A 16,857-nucleotide genomic window follows, 5' to 3' on the forward strand; every position below is an offset into this window, starting at 1 on the left:
TAATTGACAATTCCTAGTAGACTAATTGTGTTCACTTACTTGCGCCAGTTGATCGTGCGCGCAAAGACCCCTTAAAACTCGAAGGAATGTAGCATGCTGGATAGGGTTGTTAAAAAATAACAATTTTTTCCGGATTCCACGGATTCACTGATTGAATGTTAGGCAAGGCAGAGCCAATTGAAAAATTTTAATTTATTATAAAAAATAAAAATTCGAAATTGACCTGTCGACTGCATAAAATTGTGAAGTTGCCAAAACGAACGATGCATAACAATCTTTGCTCAATTTCAACCGGTAGTGGCGAAATTGTTGCAGTTGAAAGTTTTAAATTTGCAAATATACCATTAAAGGTGGAAACACCCAGAATTATTAACGGAAAACTCAATTTTTTTGCATCGTTTTCATAGACATCTCAACAATTGGATGAGGTTCACATTAAAATTTGAAAAACAATTGTAATTTTTTTTTTTTTAAATAAATAATAAATTTCAATTTGCTCCACGCTTGCTTCTACTGATAGGAAGTAGGAACTGAGCCAAATTTGGTGAGCGGCGTTTTATTAGGCAACCAAACAATCTAATCTGTGCATACTAGGGTGGAGTGAAACAAAAGTTATTGGTGACGACCCTAATGCTGGACTATACCAGGCCTATTTACCTATAGTTGCACTGCACAGTGGATACACTTATTTAATAAACTGGTATTTCGAAGTATTTGCCCGTGCCTTATTTTAGTGGAGTGATGCACTTGAAAATTCGACCCGATTCAAGCGTGGATATCGAGGTCCAATTCAAATTGTTCACAATTAACTAGACAAGGAAGGTTCAGATATAGCCGTGTAAGGCTTTTTAAGTCTTGCGCTACCCCTCCATGCTATCCTGGAAGTGCTGAGCGCCAAGCAGGGAAGTCATGGACTGCAGCTTCAACTGACCACGATCTTTGGTGTGAAATGGCTGGGTTTTCAATTTTCACGACCCACCTATCAAGCCGGACGCTCCACGAATACGCTATCTTGTTCGACTATCTTGTCCAGTTGCTAGCATTCGTACATTTCATAATCACTATCCGTCTTGTTTAGTCACACAGAGATATCTAGAACCCAAACTCTGAAATAAAGCCCTTTTTTGCCCTATTGTTTTTGTTTTATCATAAATTTATCTTCATCGTATGATTATGCATTCTTATTTTGCAGGGAAGTGTCCTATACAATTGGTTCACAAAGGGAAAACTAGAAAGATCGGACGGAAGTTCAATTACCGAAGGAATAGGGCAAGGCCGTGTCACCGATAACATGAAAGGAGCGCCAATAGATGATGCAATATGTGTTTTAGATAAGGACGCCGTGGAAATGGTCAGTAAACACTTGCTTACAACACTCTTGCTGCGTGCATTTGGTTGTGATCCGTCTGCACTACTTATAGCGGTTCGAACTATGTGCTGCGTTTCATTTAATAATGTAACACGCTGTAAGACAAAAGGGTTTTGAGCAAATTTATTAATCGAATCATACTATATGGAAATGTAGTGCCGCAAGCCGGCTGTAGTTGAGAACGTCATTAAATTTGTCGACTGCAATGACTCCACTTCCACTGGTCGGAATTGAACCAAATTTGGTGAGCATCGTTTCTCCAGACCAGTGGTTCTTAACCTTTTTCATACCGTTACCCCCAAGAAGAAAATGACAGGATGCAATTACCCCTTTTCAAAAAATAACAAACTACAGCTTGCAATCAACGTGACGTCATAATGTACACTGAAATGCCTGTTAAGAATATCAAATCAATGGGAAGGCTGTCAGACATAATTTTTCTGACTAGACTAGACCACTACACTTTTCAATACTAACAACTATATTTTTACGATATTGTTACTGCATTATAGGCGTAAAGCTGAACTTAGACGGCCCTTGTTGTCTTTCAATTTGCCAGCATAATGATCCTCACCACTGCAAAATAAATTGGAATTACCTAGCATTATACTAAACTACATTCGACCCTGTTATTCATAATCACTATTGGTTCTGGTTACTATGATATCGTAGCAGGCATGGCATGTTAAGTGGAACAAAATATACAGCCGACAAGCTCACAAAATTATATGTTAGCGAAATATTTGCGTTATAAGTGCAGCGTCATAAGTTTATAAGAAATGTCACTTCGAATTACCCCCCGGAAATTGGCAAATTACCCCTTTGGGGGTAATTACCCCCAGGTTAGGAACCACTGCTCTAGACAACCTTAAAATTTCATGGGGTGAACAGAAAATTTTTAATTTTTTTTAGTTACTTTTATATAATAAATCGAAAACGTTCTTCTCTTGTAGCAATGCGGCTACCGGTTGGAATTGATTCAATTTTCGTGTGCAACCTTCAATTAGGCAACCTAACAATTTTATCAAGCAGCCAGTACGATTTGAGAAGAAAGGTCATTTTCGAACACCCCTCTGCACGTGTCGCGCTGTAACTCGCCGGCCAGATATTTCTTTGCTTTTGTTTCAGCATTATCCCGAAATGTGTAGGTAACTGCTAATTTTCGAGGGCTGTTTTATTAGTGGTAAACGTTTCAATTTGAGGTATCGCAAGTAGAGCTGAGATGAATCCAGTATCTTGGCGATTTGATTCGATTCGTGAATGCCAGTAATGCCAAGCAGGCTTATTATAAAGCTTTTCCACTTTGTTGACAGTAAGATGTCGTCTCGATTTAGGACAATACTGCACGTCGATCACTACGTAACAAAAATGTTGTTGTTGCGGTCACTGGTTGACTTCGACTGTATGTATTCAATGGTATCACTTCAAAGTCCACATATCTCGGTTTCAATGCTCCTGCAGGGCCAACAAGTTATCGCAACCACAATTTTTGTGGTATAGTTTCAGTACTGGGAAGTAGTGATGAAGGGACTAGCTTAGGGTAACCGTATTTTCGTGGCCTAAATTCCGGATACTCCTCACCGCCTCCCAGCTGGTTTCAAATAGAGGCGTGACACACATATGACGTCACTACCAATGCCTTGCGTGTTGCTTGTATAAAGGGGTGGATCTTTTTGGAATATAGTTCGTGCATTAACTTCACTTTTGGGCCATCCATAATTTGAGCTCTGGTGACTGCTATGGTCGGTAACCTCACTTGACCCGCAACATGCTTTTTCACCGACCAGATTATATTGTCCGGTTCGCCGGCCAGTGTCGGGATCAAGTCACTACCTTCGAGTCACGAGTCGTCTCGAGTCATTGCACATTTTGACTCGAGTCAAGTCTAGTCGATCGATTTTCAAAGGTGACTCGAGTCAACTCAAGTCACTCGTTTTTTGGATGTGACTCAAGTCAAGTCAAGTCCAGTCACGAGTCAAGTCAAATTGAATTTTCGAAGTGTCAGTGACAATTCAAAGTCATTACATTTTGCTAGCTGTGTGTGAGACAGAATAATTTGCCATTTATCTCGCATCAAATAACGAATATAAAGCTTGATATGCATGCAAGAAGGCGTCTATCACGCACACGTAGAACCGCAAATATAATAAGCAACTATGTATAGCTACTAGGGATGGTGCGAACGCGAGGTTCACGTTCGCGTTCCGTGTGTGAACCTCGGAAATTTAGAGGTTCGCGTTCACAACAGAACCTTGGTAGGTTCTGCACTGTGAACCTTTTTCATATATTACAATTTTCACTTAATTATAACATCTTTCGTTCAAATTTATTGCATTTCAACTGCGGGCCACTCTATGCGCGGTGCCGGCAGTATAATAAATCGACACTAAACGAGCATGCACCTTGACAATCTCAAAATTTTTACTTGCTTCTTACAAAAGTTTGCTCAGAAATATCCAGCTTTCCGTTTGCGAATATTTAGTGACTCTCTGCCGTGAGCTTGACCCGCGATTACACAACATAAATAGCGAAATACACTACATGTAGTCAGTGAATGATGCTTATTCAACCAATCAATGAAATAGATATCGCTGGCTGATGTAAAAAATCTAGCAGGTGAGCGGGGTCAATCTTGACTTCCTATGTTTATTGTATCATAAAAACCAAATCCGTGCGATTGATGTGTTGGCTACTGCTGTATAATTTGTTAATGGGGTATTATCGGTAGCAAGTATAGCAACCCGTTTTACATTCTGCTCAGTATCAATGTAAGAATACTCAGACACTGAATACATTTTCCGGCCTGGCCTGGACCGTTATGGCGTAATCTTATACCCCGGATAAGTCCTCGTCGAAATTGTTGGTTAAGCGACGGAAGATATTGATTTTATGGGAATATTATATTCTTTGATTGCCTCAGTTGATACATTTAGCGACGGTTTAAACGTCATTCAGCATTGTGGCATTATGTGGCCCGAGTCGTCGCTGGGTATCGTGTACAGTGTAGGCCTACTGTACACACTGTGTCACATTAACGTAGGCTCTCACTTCATTGAAAGATAGGATTGGAATTAGCAATATGACGTCACGTGACGTCATGAGGTTCACGTTCGCGTTCACACAGAACCTTTCAAAAAGGTTCGCGTTCACGCGAACCTGAACCTTTCAGAGGTTCACACCATCCCTAATAGCTACGCTACAGTCTGTTATAATATCAGCCAATAGGTTCGAATACGAAGCCTCGAGAATTTGTAACAAATCGATATAAGTTTGAATCTTTCAAGAGGGTCGGTGATCACTATGCAATGTTAGCACTGAGCCGTCCAAGACACACAGATATGTTAATTGCCTAATTACTTCTTCCTCTACTACTATACTACTTCGACAGCGTAACCAGTGATCATTTCGTCTGTGGTCAATATATTTGTGATGCAATAATGGAGGATGATTCAAACGTACATTCATTGAATTCCTGGTTACACTCACAAGTGACACAAGCGTATCGCGAACAATACGAACATATGCACAAAATACACTGATTTGATTGATACCGTTCACTCGATGACTTGAAATTGACTCGTAAATTTTGGTCCGGGTCACGAGTCAATCGGCATTTTTGAAGCGCCAAGTCAAGTCAAGTCAGTGTTTGACAGCCCTACTATACTGGTCGGTGCAGACATGTGGTTTTGTGTTGTAGAACCGAAAGGAAAGCCAACCGAAAGTCAATTCCCACCCCCTTAAAACACTGGTCCGGCGCCCACCATAGGGGGCAGAGATGAGCGGATTTGAAACTTTTATGTCCTAATCCAATCCAACTCCGAACCTTAAAATCCAAATCCTAGTCCATAACTTTTTCATATTCAAGCCTATTCCAATCCTAATCCGATTCCAACTGCAAATTCAGAAAAAAATACTAATTTATACAATGGCGGGATTCACTTGACCCAAGATAACTTAGTAACCACAAGTACATTAATAACTGATCTGAATAAAGATTGTCGCCATTCGCCGCACGACATTTCAATCACTCAGAAAATAGGCGAATCCAATCCAAATCCTAATCCGTTCTGAAAAAAATGTCTAATCCAAATCCAATCCAAATGCGACAAAATTTCACAAATCCTGTTTTTTCAAAACCTAATCCTAATCCATGCTCATCGCTGATAGGGGGACCAAGGCAACTTCTGGTGGGCTTACTATATGCATCTAGTTTCCATGTATCACTATAAGATTTATTTCCCCTCTCAGCCCACGTGATCATAGCTAGCGACGGAGCTGGTGAAGATGATGACTTTGAGAATGCAGGGAATGTAATTGTACAATGTACGTACATTGCTAAGTGATTTTCATGTCACACTAATGGGACTATTTGTGAGCCGAAATGCTGGTCCGCACCACCAGGTGGCACATTCGTTGGGTTCCAACCTTTTATGATCACACTTCATTTCCAATTTGAATCAATTTAAATATGTTGAATTTAAATATGCTTTAATTTAAATTTAAACAATTTGAATATGTTCCGTGGCCCACCTCAAAATTTGGTTAGCTGATTACTAAAAAAAAATGATCAGCACATTTGCCCAGACTTGTTCATGGCCTATGTTGTAAGCTGATAAAGTTCAACATCGTCGCGATCCCTAGAAAAGGGCAAACGACCTCAAGCTTGACAACCATTAGCTTTGACTAAAGCACCCAAACGGCATTACCAACACTAAAAATATACGAATCTCTTCAAATTGCGATTACAATTAGTCTTAGTAAATAATAGTTATTTAAATTTATTTTTATTGTCGTTTTTGATAGAACGGGGCACCCATATTAAAATCAAAATAATTGACACTATGTGTCGCGCAGTGTGAAGATAAATTTCAAGCAGGATATATCTTCCCTAAAATAATATATAGTTTATGTTGATTTACGAATTTACCTTAAATTCCGGACATTTAGGCGTATTTCAACAGTGAAATTCCGGACATGTCCGCAAAATTCCGGACGTATGGCAACCCTAGACTAGCTTGAAGCCATGGTTCTTAAACTGGTACAAATATGTCCTGGGCTGTGCTCTGTATCTGTGCAATCTGCCTTCAATTTATCCTCATTGTACAAGACTGTGGGCATGGAAGCTCAATTTCTGCATCAGGCAATGACCAAACTCAATTTACCTTTCATTCTAATTGATCTCTATGGTTGGACCAAAAAGTATAGGAAGAAGATGACACTTGCGGTACGAAACGTTTTTTTCTGGAAAAAAAAATCATAATTTCGAGAAGTTCATGAATTTTTAAAACGAACTCCGCTAGCGGGCGCTATGCGATCGTTGATATGACAGAAAGATGTTGTCAGGAATCTCAGCTTTTCGGTGATACCTGGCCGAGTTATATGGAGGTTTGAGCCACGAAAATGACGATTGGAAATATCTGGCAACCTAATCAGGGCGGCTCTTACACGAACAGTTATGAGTCACCATTTTCGGAGTGCAAATATGACCGTAATCACCCTAGCAGGAACGAAATCAATAAATATTGCGTGGAATAAGGATTTCTGATCCTCATGTACAGATAAGAGACAATGCCGACCTGATCACACCGTCCTATCGGGTGAATGCCAAGCGAAAATTCTCGTTCTCCGAGGCAGGGCATGGTATGGTATGGTATGGAACGAGAATTTTCCATACTCCATACTGGCCTTACTCTCTCCATACCATACTTGTAATTTTCCATACCATACCAACATTGTTCCATACCATACTTGATACATATTCCATACTTTCAAATACTTCAATATCATGAGTATAGTACATTTTCTAGCACCTATATTATTGATATTCCGGATGTCGTTATTGCTTAAACTAGCCATGATGCGAATCTAACTCCTGGTAATAGTTTTACAGAGTCTGTTTAGGTGAGGTTTAGTTCACAGTGGTGAGGTGCCGTGTACCTCTACTCGACAGCTTCCGTGAGAAAAATGAGATAGTCAGCAGATTGTTATCTAGGAATGTCCACAAACGGGACTGGCAACATACGGCCCGCAACGATATTTTATCCGTCCCGCGGACAGTTTCCCGCCTTACATGATCATGTGGCCCGCGGCCCCAATCTGCCGAGATTCCCCACTACTTGCCTAAACATCAAATTTTAGTGACTGCATGTTATTATATAGGTCTGCGCACTGCGCGACAGTGAAGCTTAGGGGTAAGTTCTTCGAAGCGAGAAGACTTTCATTATTGGCATTTACGATGTACTCAACCCTAATGAATTGATATCTTGGTACATTTTGGGTAAAGGGGCTTATCAAACGCTTTGAAATCTTAATTGAGGATTGCACTGTGAGTTAGTATAATCAGAGAGAAGCAGACATGGTGGCGCCTGTATGACAATGCTGTTCTCAAATCCACATTGTATTTTCATCATTGGCGAGAAATGGCTTTGAAGGGACATTTCTGTCGATGAAATACAATCAATAAATACGGTTTATTCCTTGTATATATGGGCGAATAATTTATCCATTCAGCAATCCGGCCCGCCAAGTACTTAATTTTCCTATATCCGGCCAGCCGACTAGATAAGTTGCACGCCCCTGCTCCATAAGATATCAGCGATCCTACACAATGTTCAATAGTTCACGTTCACACATAACAAAAGCGATCATAAAGTACGCTTCTTGAAGCTTGCACAGATCACTATAAAATGTATAAAACACCACCAAAGTATGGAAGTATGGAAATGTCGTTCCATACCATAGATTAAAATCTTCCATTCCATACCATACTTGCATTCTTCCATATTCCATACCAAAATATCGATCCATACCATACCATACTTCCATACCATAACATACCATACCATGCCCTGCTCCGAGGGCTTGCGAGTCTGTCTGCGAATTGGCCAGGTTACTAATTCTAATCTTATATGGAAAAGCTGATCATTTCCTAATAATTCAACTCTAACCACATGACGGTGTTTGTTACAGACATTCCGACTTCTTCACGAAGAAGGGTTCTACGTCGGGGCTTCCTCTGGACTGAATGTCGCTGGTGCGGTAGCGATCGCACGTGACATGGGTCCAGGCCACACCGTGGTTACCTGCCTTTGCGACACCGGCCAAAGATACTTCACCAGACTGTACAGCAAGTCCTGGTTGGAGACCAAGGGCCTTCTAGACTTTGTGCCGGAGCCTTACAGAAAATCGTTAATACCTTAGCTATGCTCACTGAATATTATCTGGATATATCTGGATATGTGCTTAGGAAAGTTAACAATTCTCTACTATTTAATTCACATAATGAAATGTATAATTTTTTCAATTCTTTACTAGTTGCTGACGATTACCCCGACGAGTGCCAACCGATAATATTCCGGTTTATTTCAATATGAATATATTTTTCAATTGTATACTGCGGTCTACTGGAGTCCCGTGCTTCAAAGTGTCTCTTCATCTCCATTAGATTACGTGACCTTGGCTGTTGAGCACGTCGTGAGTCGAATTTTTATAAGAGTGTACGCCATGCAGAAGACTCGTTTCAGGACACAGTTTGAAGAAATCACTGATGTTATGGGGCGGGGGGGGGGGTTGGGTAGATATAGTACATAGCACCAGAATAATTACTGAACCACTAATTCTGCTGCATCCGTGGAGATGAGCGACTCGTGATAATCTTACGGCGTTGCTGCTAAGGTTGCCATGCGTATTCTTTAGGGCAGTGGTCGGTAACCTTGTCGACCGAAAGCCATATTGGCCCAACACTATCAATTGTAACTCCCAAAGCGCTCATATGTCAATTACCTGTTACGTCATAATTAAACATCGGTGACGTGTTAGGTAGCACCAATACAGTGGTTTTCAACCTTTTTGATCTCGCGGCACCCTTTGAAAATGAAAAATAGTTCGCGGCACGCTAGCACAGTGGTTCGCGACATTTTTTGACTTACGGCATCTGTAAACTGAGTGAATACTTGGCAAAACCCACAGTAGTAATAAGTAAAGCTGGGTAAAATCGAGTACATAAGTGATTTGATTCTGAATCACGTATTTTGCTTCGAGTGGAGTATTCGAGTATCACTCAGTATGACGTCATAACAGAATATAATATGTCAAAGTTTGAATATGTACCTTTTATGGCATCGCCAGAATATAATGCCTGTTATACATCACATTAAAGATACTTTGGTGATTTTTCGACCATACCGATTTCATTGAACTTTGTGACAAATGTTGTGGGATGATCATTACTTCGGAAATGTGTTACTTCCAACAACACTCCCAGCTTTGTACTATATGTTTCACATGCCGGGACACGACTAATCAAGGTTTCAAGGCTTCTACAGTGGAAAATACTATCGAAACTATAATCCTCGTTGGTAAATTAACGTTCAGTAACGAGGAACGTATAATTTCAGTACTCGAAAAAATTGTCTTTCATTACTCAGCTCGAACCATCAAAATTAGTACTCGATTCAGATTCGAGTACTCGAATCATTGTGCCCAGCCCTAGTAATGAGGTGATCTCTGACGAAGTACTGCTACCTTTTCGGAGCACTGAAGTAGACTTTACTCTGCTCCAAAGAATAAAATACGGTATCTTCTATATCTGCGGGCATGTAAAAAGTAGTAAGTCTACGAAAGGTATCATTTGACATGGGAATCGTTTTCATTTCTTCACAGTTGCGGTTACAAACATTTTTTACAGTTCCAATGCAAGCTGGAAGAATAACTTTCTCCGCATCCGTATCAGATTTCGAATTTTTATCTGTTTATTACCTCTGCTACAACATAACTTACCTGCTGCGATCTCGTTGAAACTTCGGGCTGCGCTAAGATAAGGGGTTTACATATCGGACTCGGATGTGACGCAGTGGCACGTATACGGAGCCACAATGTAAAAGTCGAAAATAGGACGGGAAACGGCAGCTTTTGTCTCACGACTATGTCAACCCACGACTAACAACAACGAAAGTAATTTTTAGGGATGGTGTGAACGTGAGGTTCACGTTCGCGTTCTGTGTGTGAACCTCGGAAATTTAGAGGTTCGTGTTCACAACAGAACCTTGGTAGGTTCAGCACTGTGAACCTTTTGGTAAATTGTAATTTTCACTCCATTTTAAGATCTTTGGCTCAAATTTATTGCATTTCAACTGCGGGCCACTCAATGCATGGTGCTGGCAGCATAAAAAATCAACGCTTAACGAGCATGCACCATGCACCTCGACAACCTTAATAGTTTTAGTTGCTTTGTTGCAAAAATTTTCTCGCAATAACCAGCTTTCCGTTTGTGAATATTTAGTGACTATCTGCTGTGAGCTTGACCCGCAATCACACAACATCACGAGCGATATGCGTATTCAGCGAATGATGCTTATTCGACCAATCAATGACATTGATATCGTCTTCTGATGTAAAAAATCGAACGGGCGTACGGGGTCAATCTTGACTTCATAACTTTACTGTATCATTAAAACCAAATCCGTGCGATTAAGGTGCTTGCTACTGCTGCATAACTTGTTGTTGTTTGTGGTATCGGTAGCGAGTATTGAAACCCGTTGTACACTCTGCTCAATATCAATGTAGCAATACTCAGACTCCGAACACATTGTCCGGTCTGGCTAAGACCGTTAAGGCGTAAGCTTATATTCCTTGGTAAGTCCTCGACGAAATTGTTGGCAAAGCGACGGCATGTATTGATTTTACGCAATTATTATATCCTTTGATTACCGCTGTTGATACATTCAGCGACGTTTAAAACGCCGATATGTACTTCAGCATTGTGACATTATATGGACCGAGTCTTCGCTAGGTATCGTGTACATTAATATAGGCTATCACTTCATTGGAAGATAGGGTTGGAATTAGCAATATGACGTCACGTGACGTCACGAGGTTCACGTTCGTGTTCACACAGAACGTTTCAAAAAGGTTCGCGTTCGCACGAACCTGAACCTTTCAGAGGTTCACACCATCCCTAGTAATTTTGATTATGTGAGAACTGGAAGTTTACGCTGAAATAACCAAGTATTCCGGCAGCGTCAAAGGTCGTATGTCGTGGAAAACGGTGCTCATTAAACTCGGGCTGAAGTGTATTTGATGTAGATTTACGGTACTTTCGGCACGTCGTATTCTTGTAACCCCAATCACACAGTGGATGCGGGGATTAGATGATTGGATATCTACTTAAAGTCAACCGTTGTTCAATTATAACTCCAACAAACCGGGATAATAAACTCAGCGGAGGGGACATTTGTCAATTGATATGGTTTGATCAACTTTACATATCTCAATTCTCAAATTCTTCGCCTGTGGTATAACGTTGCGCTCCGAGCCTACGGCGGTGTCAGTTGAGAATCCATAGTCTAAACGCAGCCCCAAGTTTCAACGTGATCGCATCAGGTCAGTTAGCCTATGTTGTAGCAGAGGTAATAGCTAAAAATTCAAAACCCCACACAGCAACAAAGAAAGTTGTTCTTCCAGCTTGCACTAGAACTGCAAAAAAATGTCTATGACCACAGCTGTGCCAGAATTGAAAACGATTCCGATGTCAAATGATGCCATTCATCGACTTATTTGTGACATGTCCGCCGATATAGAAGACACCATATTTTCTTCTCTGGATCAGAGCCAAGTCTACTTCAGTGCTCCGAAAAGGTAGAAGTAGGCTACTTCGTCAGAGACCTCCCGGTGTTGTTTGTAATTCGAATTTGTAAACATGAACATCACGTCCAAATAAGCAGTTTATTTCTCGCTGGTGATTAGGAAGACAATGAGGATTTGAAAACTGCATTGTAACACAGGCGCCGCCATGTTTGCTCTTCTCTGCCATCAATCACCGTGTTGTGCAAAACTGAATTCATATCAGCCTTTAAAGCACGCGATGGCATGACATCAATTTTGATTTGTCATAGGTACAAACTTCATATCGAGTCTGCTTTAGATTATTATTGATCGTTTGCTATAGACTAGAATTATTTTACACATAATTTCAAAATTTAGAAGAAATCACTCGCCGCACACTTGCGAGACGCAAATGGCACACTCGTATGCCGTGGCACCCGGTTGAGAACCACTGCACTAATATATGGGATTCGTAGTGTTTGGCATATTTTCTGCTAGGCGCTCGTTGGTTGGCAGATCGAATTCGCGAGTGGTGTTGGTCGCCGGTGCAACTTAAATTTGGGGGTTTTGAAAAGAGGGCAGTGCGAGCCCCTAACCCTGCATATACCCAACTGTCTTGAGTCTTGACCTCTCAAACACATGTTTGTGCTGGTGCGAGAATAATTATTCTCGCCGCCATGAAAATTTACTAACAAGTTGCTGCAATATTGATAAACTAAGTGCAAAATTAAAAATTTCAGAAAGAGCCACATCTTATACTCAAAAGAGTCATACATGGCTCGCGAGTCATAGGTTCCCGACCACTGCTTTAGGAGCATCTGTCTACTTTTTGGAAATACGTCCTTTACACTGTAAAGTGGTTCTTAACCTGGGGGTAATTACCCCCAAAGGGGTAATTTACCATTTTTTGGGGGTAAATGAAATAGATTTTTTTATAGGCCTACTTATAACGGTGTACTGTGCAAACGTAAATATGAATGTAGACTAACATATATTTTTGCGAGATTGTATATATTTCGTTTCACTTATAACACACCATACCTGCTGTGATATTATTGTAACCATTAGTGATTATGAATAACAGGACCGAATATAGTTTAGTATAGTGCTGAGAAAGTCCACTTTATTTTGCAGTAGTGCAGATCATATGTTTGTTGCGCATGCTGACAAATTGAAAGACAAAAGGGGCGTCTAAGTTTAGCTTTACAAATATAATGCAGTAACAATATCGTAGAAATATAGTTGTTAGTATTGAAAGGTGTAGTGGCTGTCTAGTCTAGTCCGTAAAATTAGGTCTCAAATCATCAAAATGCCTTCAAAGAAACGAGAGGGAGATTTTGGAACCTTTTGTGTTCGCCTTCAAAATGAATAACCAGTCTTCGTCATACTGGCATGGAACTTTCTGATTGAATTTCCTTCAACTTATTGCTGTAAAGTAGGATTTTCTGCAATGGTACCTATTAAAACGAAATGAGTTTGCGATTGACAATTACATGAGAGATACTGTCTGGTGTCCTCCCCTTTGTCTAGATTTGACCACCGGATATCTCGAAAACAGCATCGGCCTTCCTATTGAGTTGATATTTTTAACAGGCATTTCAGTGTTCATTTATGACATCATATCTGTGCTGTTTTATAATTAATTGAATATAAGCTGCTATTTGGCATTTTTTTGAAAAGGGGTAATAGCACCCCGTCATTTTCTTCTTGGGGGTAACAACATGAAAAAGGTTAAGAACCACTCTTACAGCTTTGAGAGCCAGCCGATTGCATACGGACAAGCTAAAAAATTGCAATAAATGACGCAAAATCTGGGCTGTGACGGCAAAGTTATCTGAAAGAAGGCTAAAAGCCTACTGATTGTATGACTATGGTCGGGTCATTAGCGAATCGATCTAATTTTTTTAATCAAAGCAGTAATACTTCCCTTGAATTACCCGTTTTTTCTTCCGCTATCATGTCTTTTAGAACTTGTGAAAACAGTTCTTTTTTCCGTATCTCAAAATATGGTAGCCGATTAGTTAAAGCACTGCCATCAATTTTTGCGGAAAAGGGACAATTTACATTGAACGCGACATATTAGTCAATGGTATGTGCAAGTGCATGCAGGGATATTTATTCATGGTTTTACGGCCTCAACCACTGGTCTCAAACACGGGTCCCGTTAAAGATTTAGCATGGATTTAGGGATGGCCGGAACCCCTAAAAGGTTCAGGCTCGTGTGAACGCGAACCCTTTCGCGGCGTTCACACGGAAGCTATTATGTAGGGTTACCTTATTTTGGAAATCTGAAAAGAAATCACACTTTTCCAAAATTTTCTGACTTGCAATACCGGAGGAAAAAAATCCTGAAAAACATTTTCGGTCGATTGAATTAAAAAAAGGTCAACTTTCCGGCTCAGCTCCGGAAATAGCCACTGGAGCGTTACTTCAGTGCTGATTTACTGTATCTCCGTCGAATTTTGCCCTGTAGATTATGTAACCCAATTTCTCAGAAAAGAGGACAAAATCTCAAAAAAGAGGACATTTGGGTGTCCTCCGAGGACACTTTCAAAAAGGCAATAAAGAGGACGTATGGTAACCCTACTCTTATAGGACGTCCACTCATGTACTTTGGTCACGAGTGGATGACAGCATTCGAGTTTGCGGTAGTAGATGCGTGAGATTGGAGGTGAATGTCGCCAGCGAATAGTGTGGTACTCATTGACGAGATTTCAAAGATAGCATTGACATATAAAGCAAAAAGGATCGGGCTAATAAATGAGCTAAACTGATCGGAACACCACAGGTTACGACAAGGGTCGGCGCACTCGGCAATCCCTGGCACGCGCATGACAATTGTGGCACGCGGGATGATTTTTCATGGCACGCCAAATGAATTGACACACACGACATGTTATAATCAGCATGTTTGTGGCGCAAAGTCTAAGAGAAATGTTCAAAATGGAAAAGGCTCGATGGTGACCAAAATTATTTCGTAAAATAATATAAAGTAGAGTCTTTAGCGGCAGATTCTAATTATCTTTAAAATTTTCTCCACGCTTCGCGGGATTTCATTGGACCAGATTTAATTTCAATGTTGATATTTAAAAAAAAAAATGCAAAAAATACAAAATATGCTTACTATACAGCAATGACTTCAAACGTATTAGCAACTATAAGAGAACGGCACGCCAATGCCGCATGCGGTCGGATGGATGCTTTTGTCTAGGGGCGCGCTCTGTGCAGCCTATGGGAGCGCGACTACTAGGAACCGCGGCATTTCGGGGCTAGGTGTTTTGAACCTAGGAGACACCAACACATATGACGTTTCGGGAAACTTGCGACTCCGTTAACTGCGCTCCTAAAATGAGAGACAGAGAGAGAGAGAGAAAGAGAAAATTTTATTCATCATCGCAAAATAACAAAACAGGCAACAAAATACCGTATACTTCAGAAACACACGAACACATAAAAAAAAATGGTTACAGTGTCAATTTCAAAGCGAATGAGATGTGCACGATGTACAGGTCATAGAATAAGGCCAATATGCTTTAACATAGCAAGATGAAGCTGCAGCGAAGTGATCTGTTGCTCATCGAGTCTACTGCAGCTGATCAAAGTACATTCGCTATAAATTGCATTCATCGAACTGCAACAGTGAATTGTAAGACTGACAGGATAAATGTAAGAACACGTGCTAGGATAAACGGAGGAGAAGAATAGAAAGAGTTCTATAGAGTATGAAACAAACAAAATATGTTGACCGTTACTAGTTCGCACTAGAAATATTCCTAGCTTTTGTATGAGTCAATAAGGAAGGCACGATACATGGTTTTGAATACATATAAAGAATTTCTCCTAATATGGGAAGGAATGGAGCTCCATGTTAGAGGACCTTGATAGGCAACGGATTTTTGATGAGCCTTAGGTAAATACAAATTCATAACAGAACCTATTGTAAAATGGGAATGATGTTCACTGACAGGTGTAAAGTAGTCCGAGAAAATGTCAGGCACTGTGTTATTGTAGAACTTATGCATCAGAATGCCGACTTCAAATCTATAGATTGGCGGCGATCAAACCTTGAAATTAACAAAAACGCCGCACGGTGGCAAAAACGTTCGATATTAATATGTCCAGGCGTCGAAATGACCGAGCCGAACAGTCCTGTGCTCGCAGCCTGAGTTGCACGGTACAAATGAGACCCTCATTAAAAAAAGAATAATGAGCCCCGCGACGAAATGCGAAATGCGCGTTCGTCTCACGAAAGGAGATTTTATTCCATAGTTTCGTCTGATAGCCTACGTGTAAGTGATTCCAATATATTTTGAACATCTATCTTTAGAGATTTTTAGACAAACCTATATGTCAAAATGAACTGTATGAAACAGCGGTGGCACATTTTTCATTAACGAGGCGTACCGTCGTAACAACGTCGATACGCGTGTCGCTGTTGGCTATGGTATCGAACATAGAAACTACGAAAGCAACCACAGTAGATAGTCCTTAGCGCGAATAAAGTTTTTTGCGATAAATACAGCAAATAATATGCACAATAACTGATAGCTGTTGTGCGATACCGACCAAAATTTATACCTTTTCCGATTCATACTTTGAGAACCACATGCGTAAGTAATGCCGTTGCCAGGGCTGAGGACAAGGTGTTGGATATTGAAATCATTTGTTGTCGTCTGGACAAATACCTTGTCATGAACTCTAGTTGTGGCCCCGGAACCCGTAGTGCACTAATTTTGAGAGGAGAATATTGTGATCGACGCAGTCAAACACTTTTTTTATCAAAAAAAAATGCCACACTCCACACTTCGTTTCTCGAAGATGACATAGTACTGTTCAGCTACTGGTAGCACCGCATGTGAGGTTTGATACTTTTTGCGGAAGCCAAA

At 40.5% G+C, this 16,857-nt stretch overlaps 1 protein-coding gene across 1 annotated transcript in view; it reads left to right on the forward strand.

Moving 5' to 3' along the window:
• Nucleotides 1–8,760, forward strand: part of LOC145444495 (uncharacterized) — a 38,056-nt gene extending 29,296 nt beyond the window's left edge. The window contains exons 8-9 of the mRNA XM_080322488.1: nucleotides 1,193–1,351; nucleotides 8,339–8,760. Of these exons, the coding sequence (XP_080178614.1) occupies nucleotides 1,193–1,351; nucleotides 8,339–8,569 (390 nt within the window). The 3' untranslated portion in view covers nucleotides 8,570–8,760. The remainder of the gene's footprint in view (nucleotides 1–1,192; nucleotides 1,352–8,338) is intronic.
• Nucleotides 8,761–16,857: the final 8,097 nt, after the last annotated feature.

Source organism: Botryllus schlosseri, chromosome 8, assembly GCF_051294905.1.
Source record: "Botryllus schlosseri isolate E-star chromosome 8, Bs_hap1, whole genome shotgun sequence".
Lineage (NCBI taxonomy): Eukaryota > Metazoa > Chordata > Ascidiacea > Stolidobranchia > Styelidae > Botryllus > Botryllus schlosseri.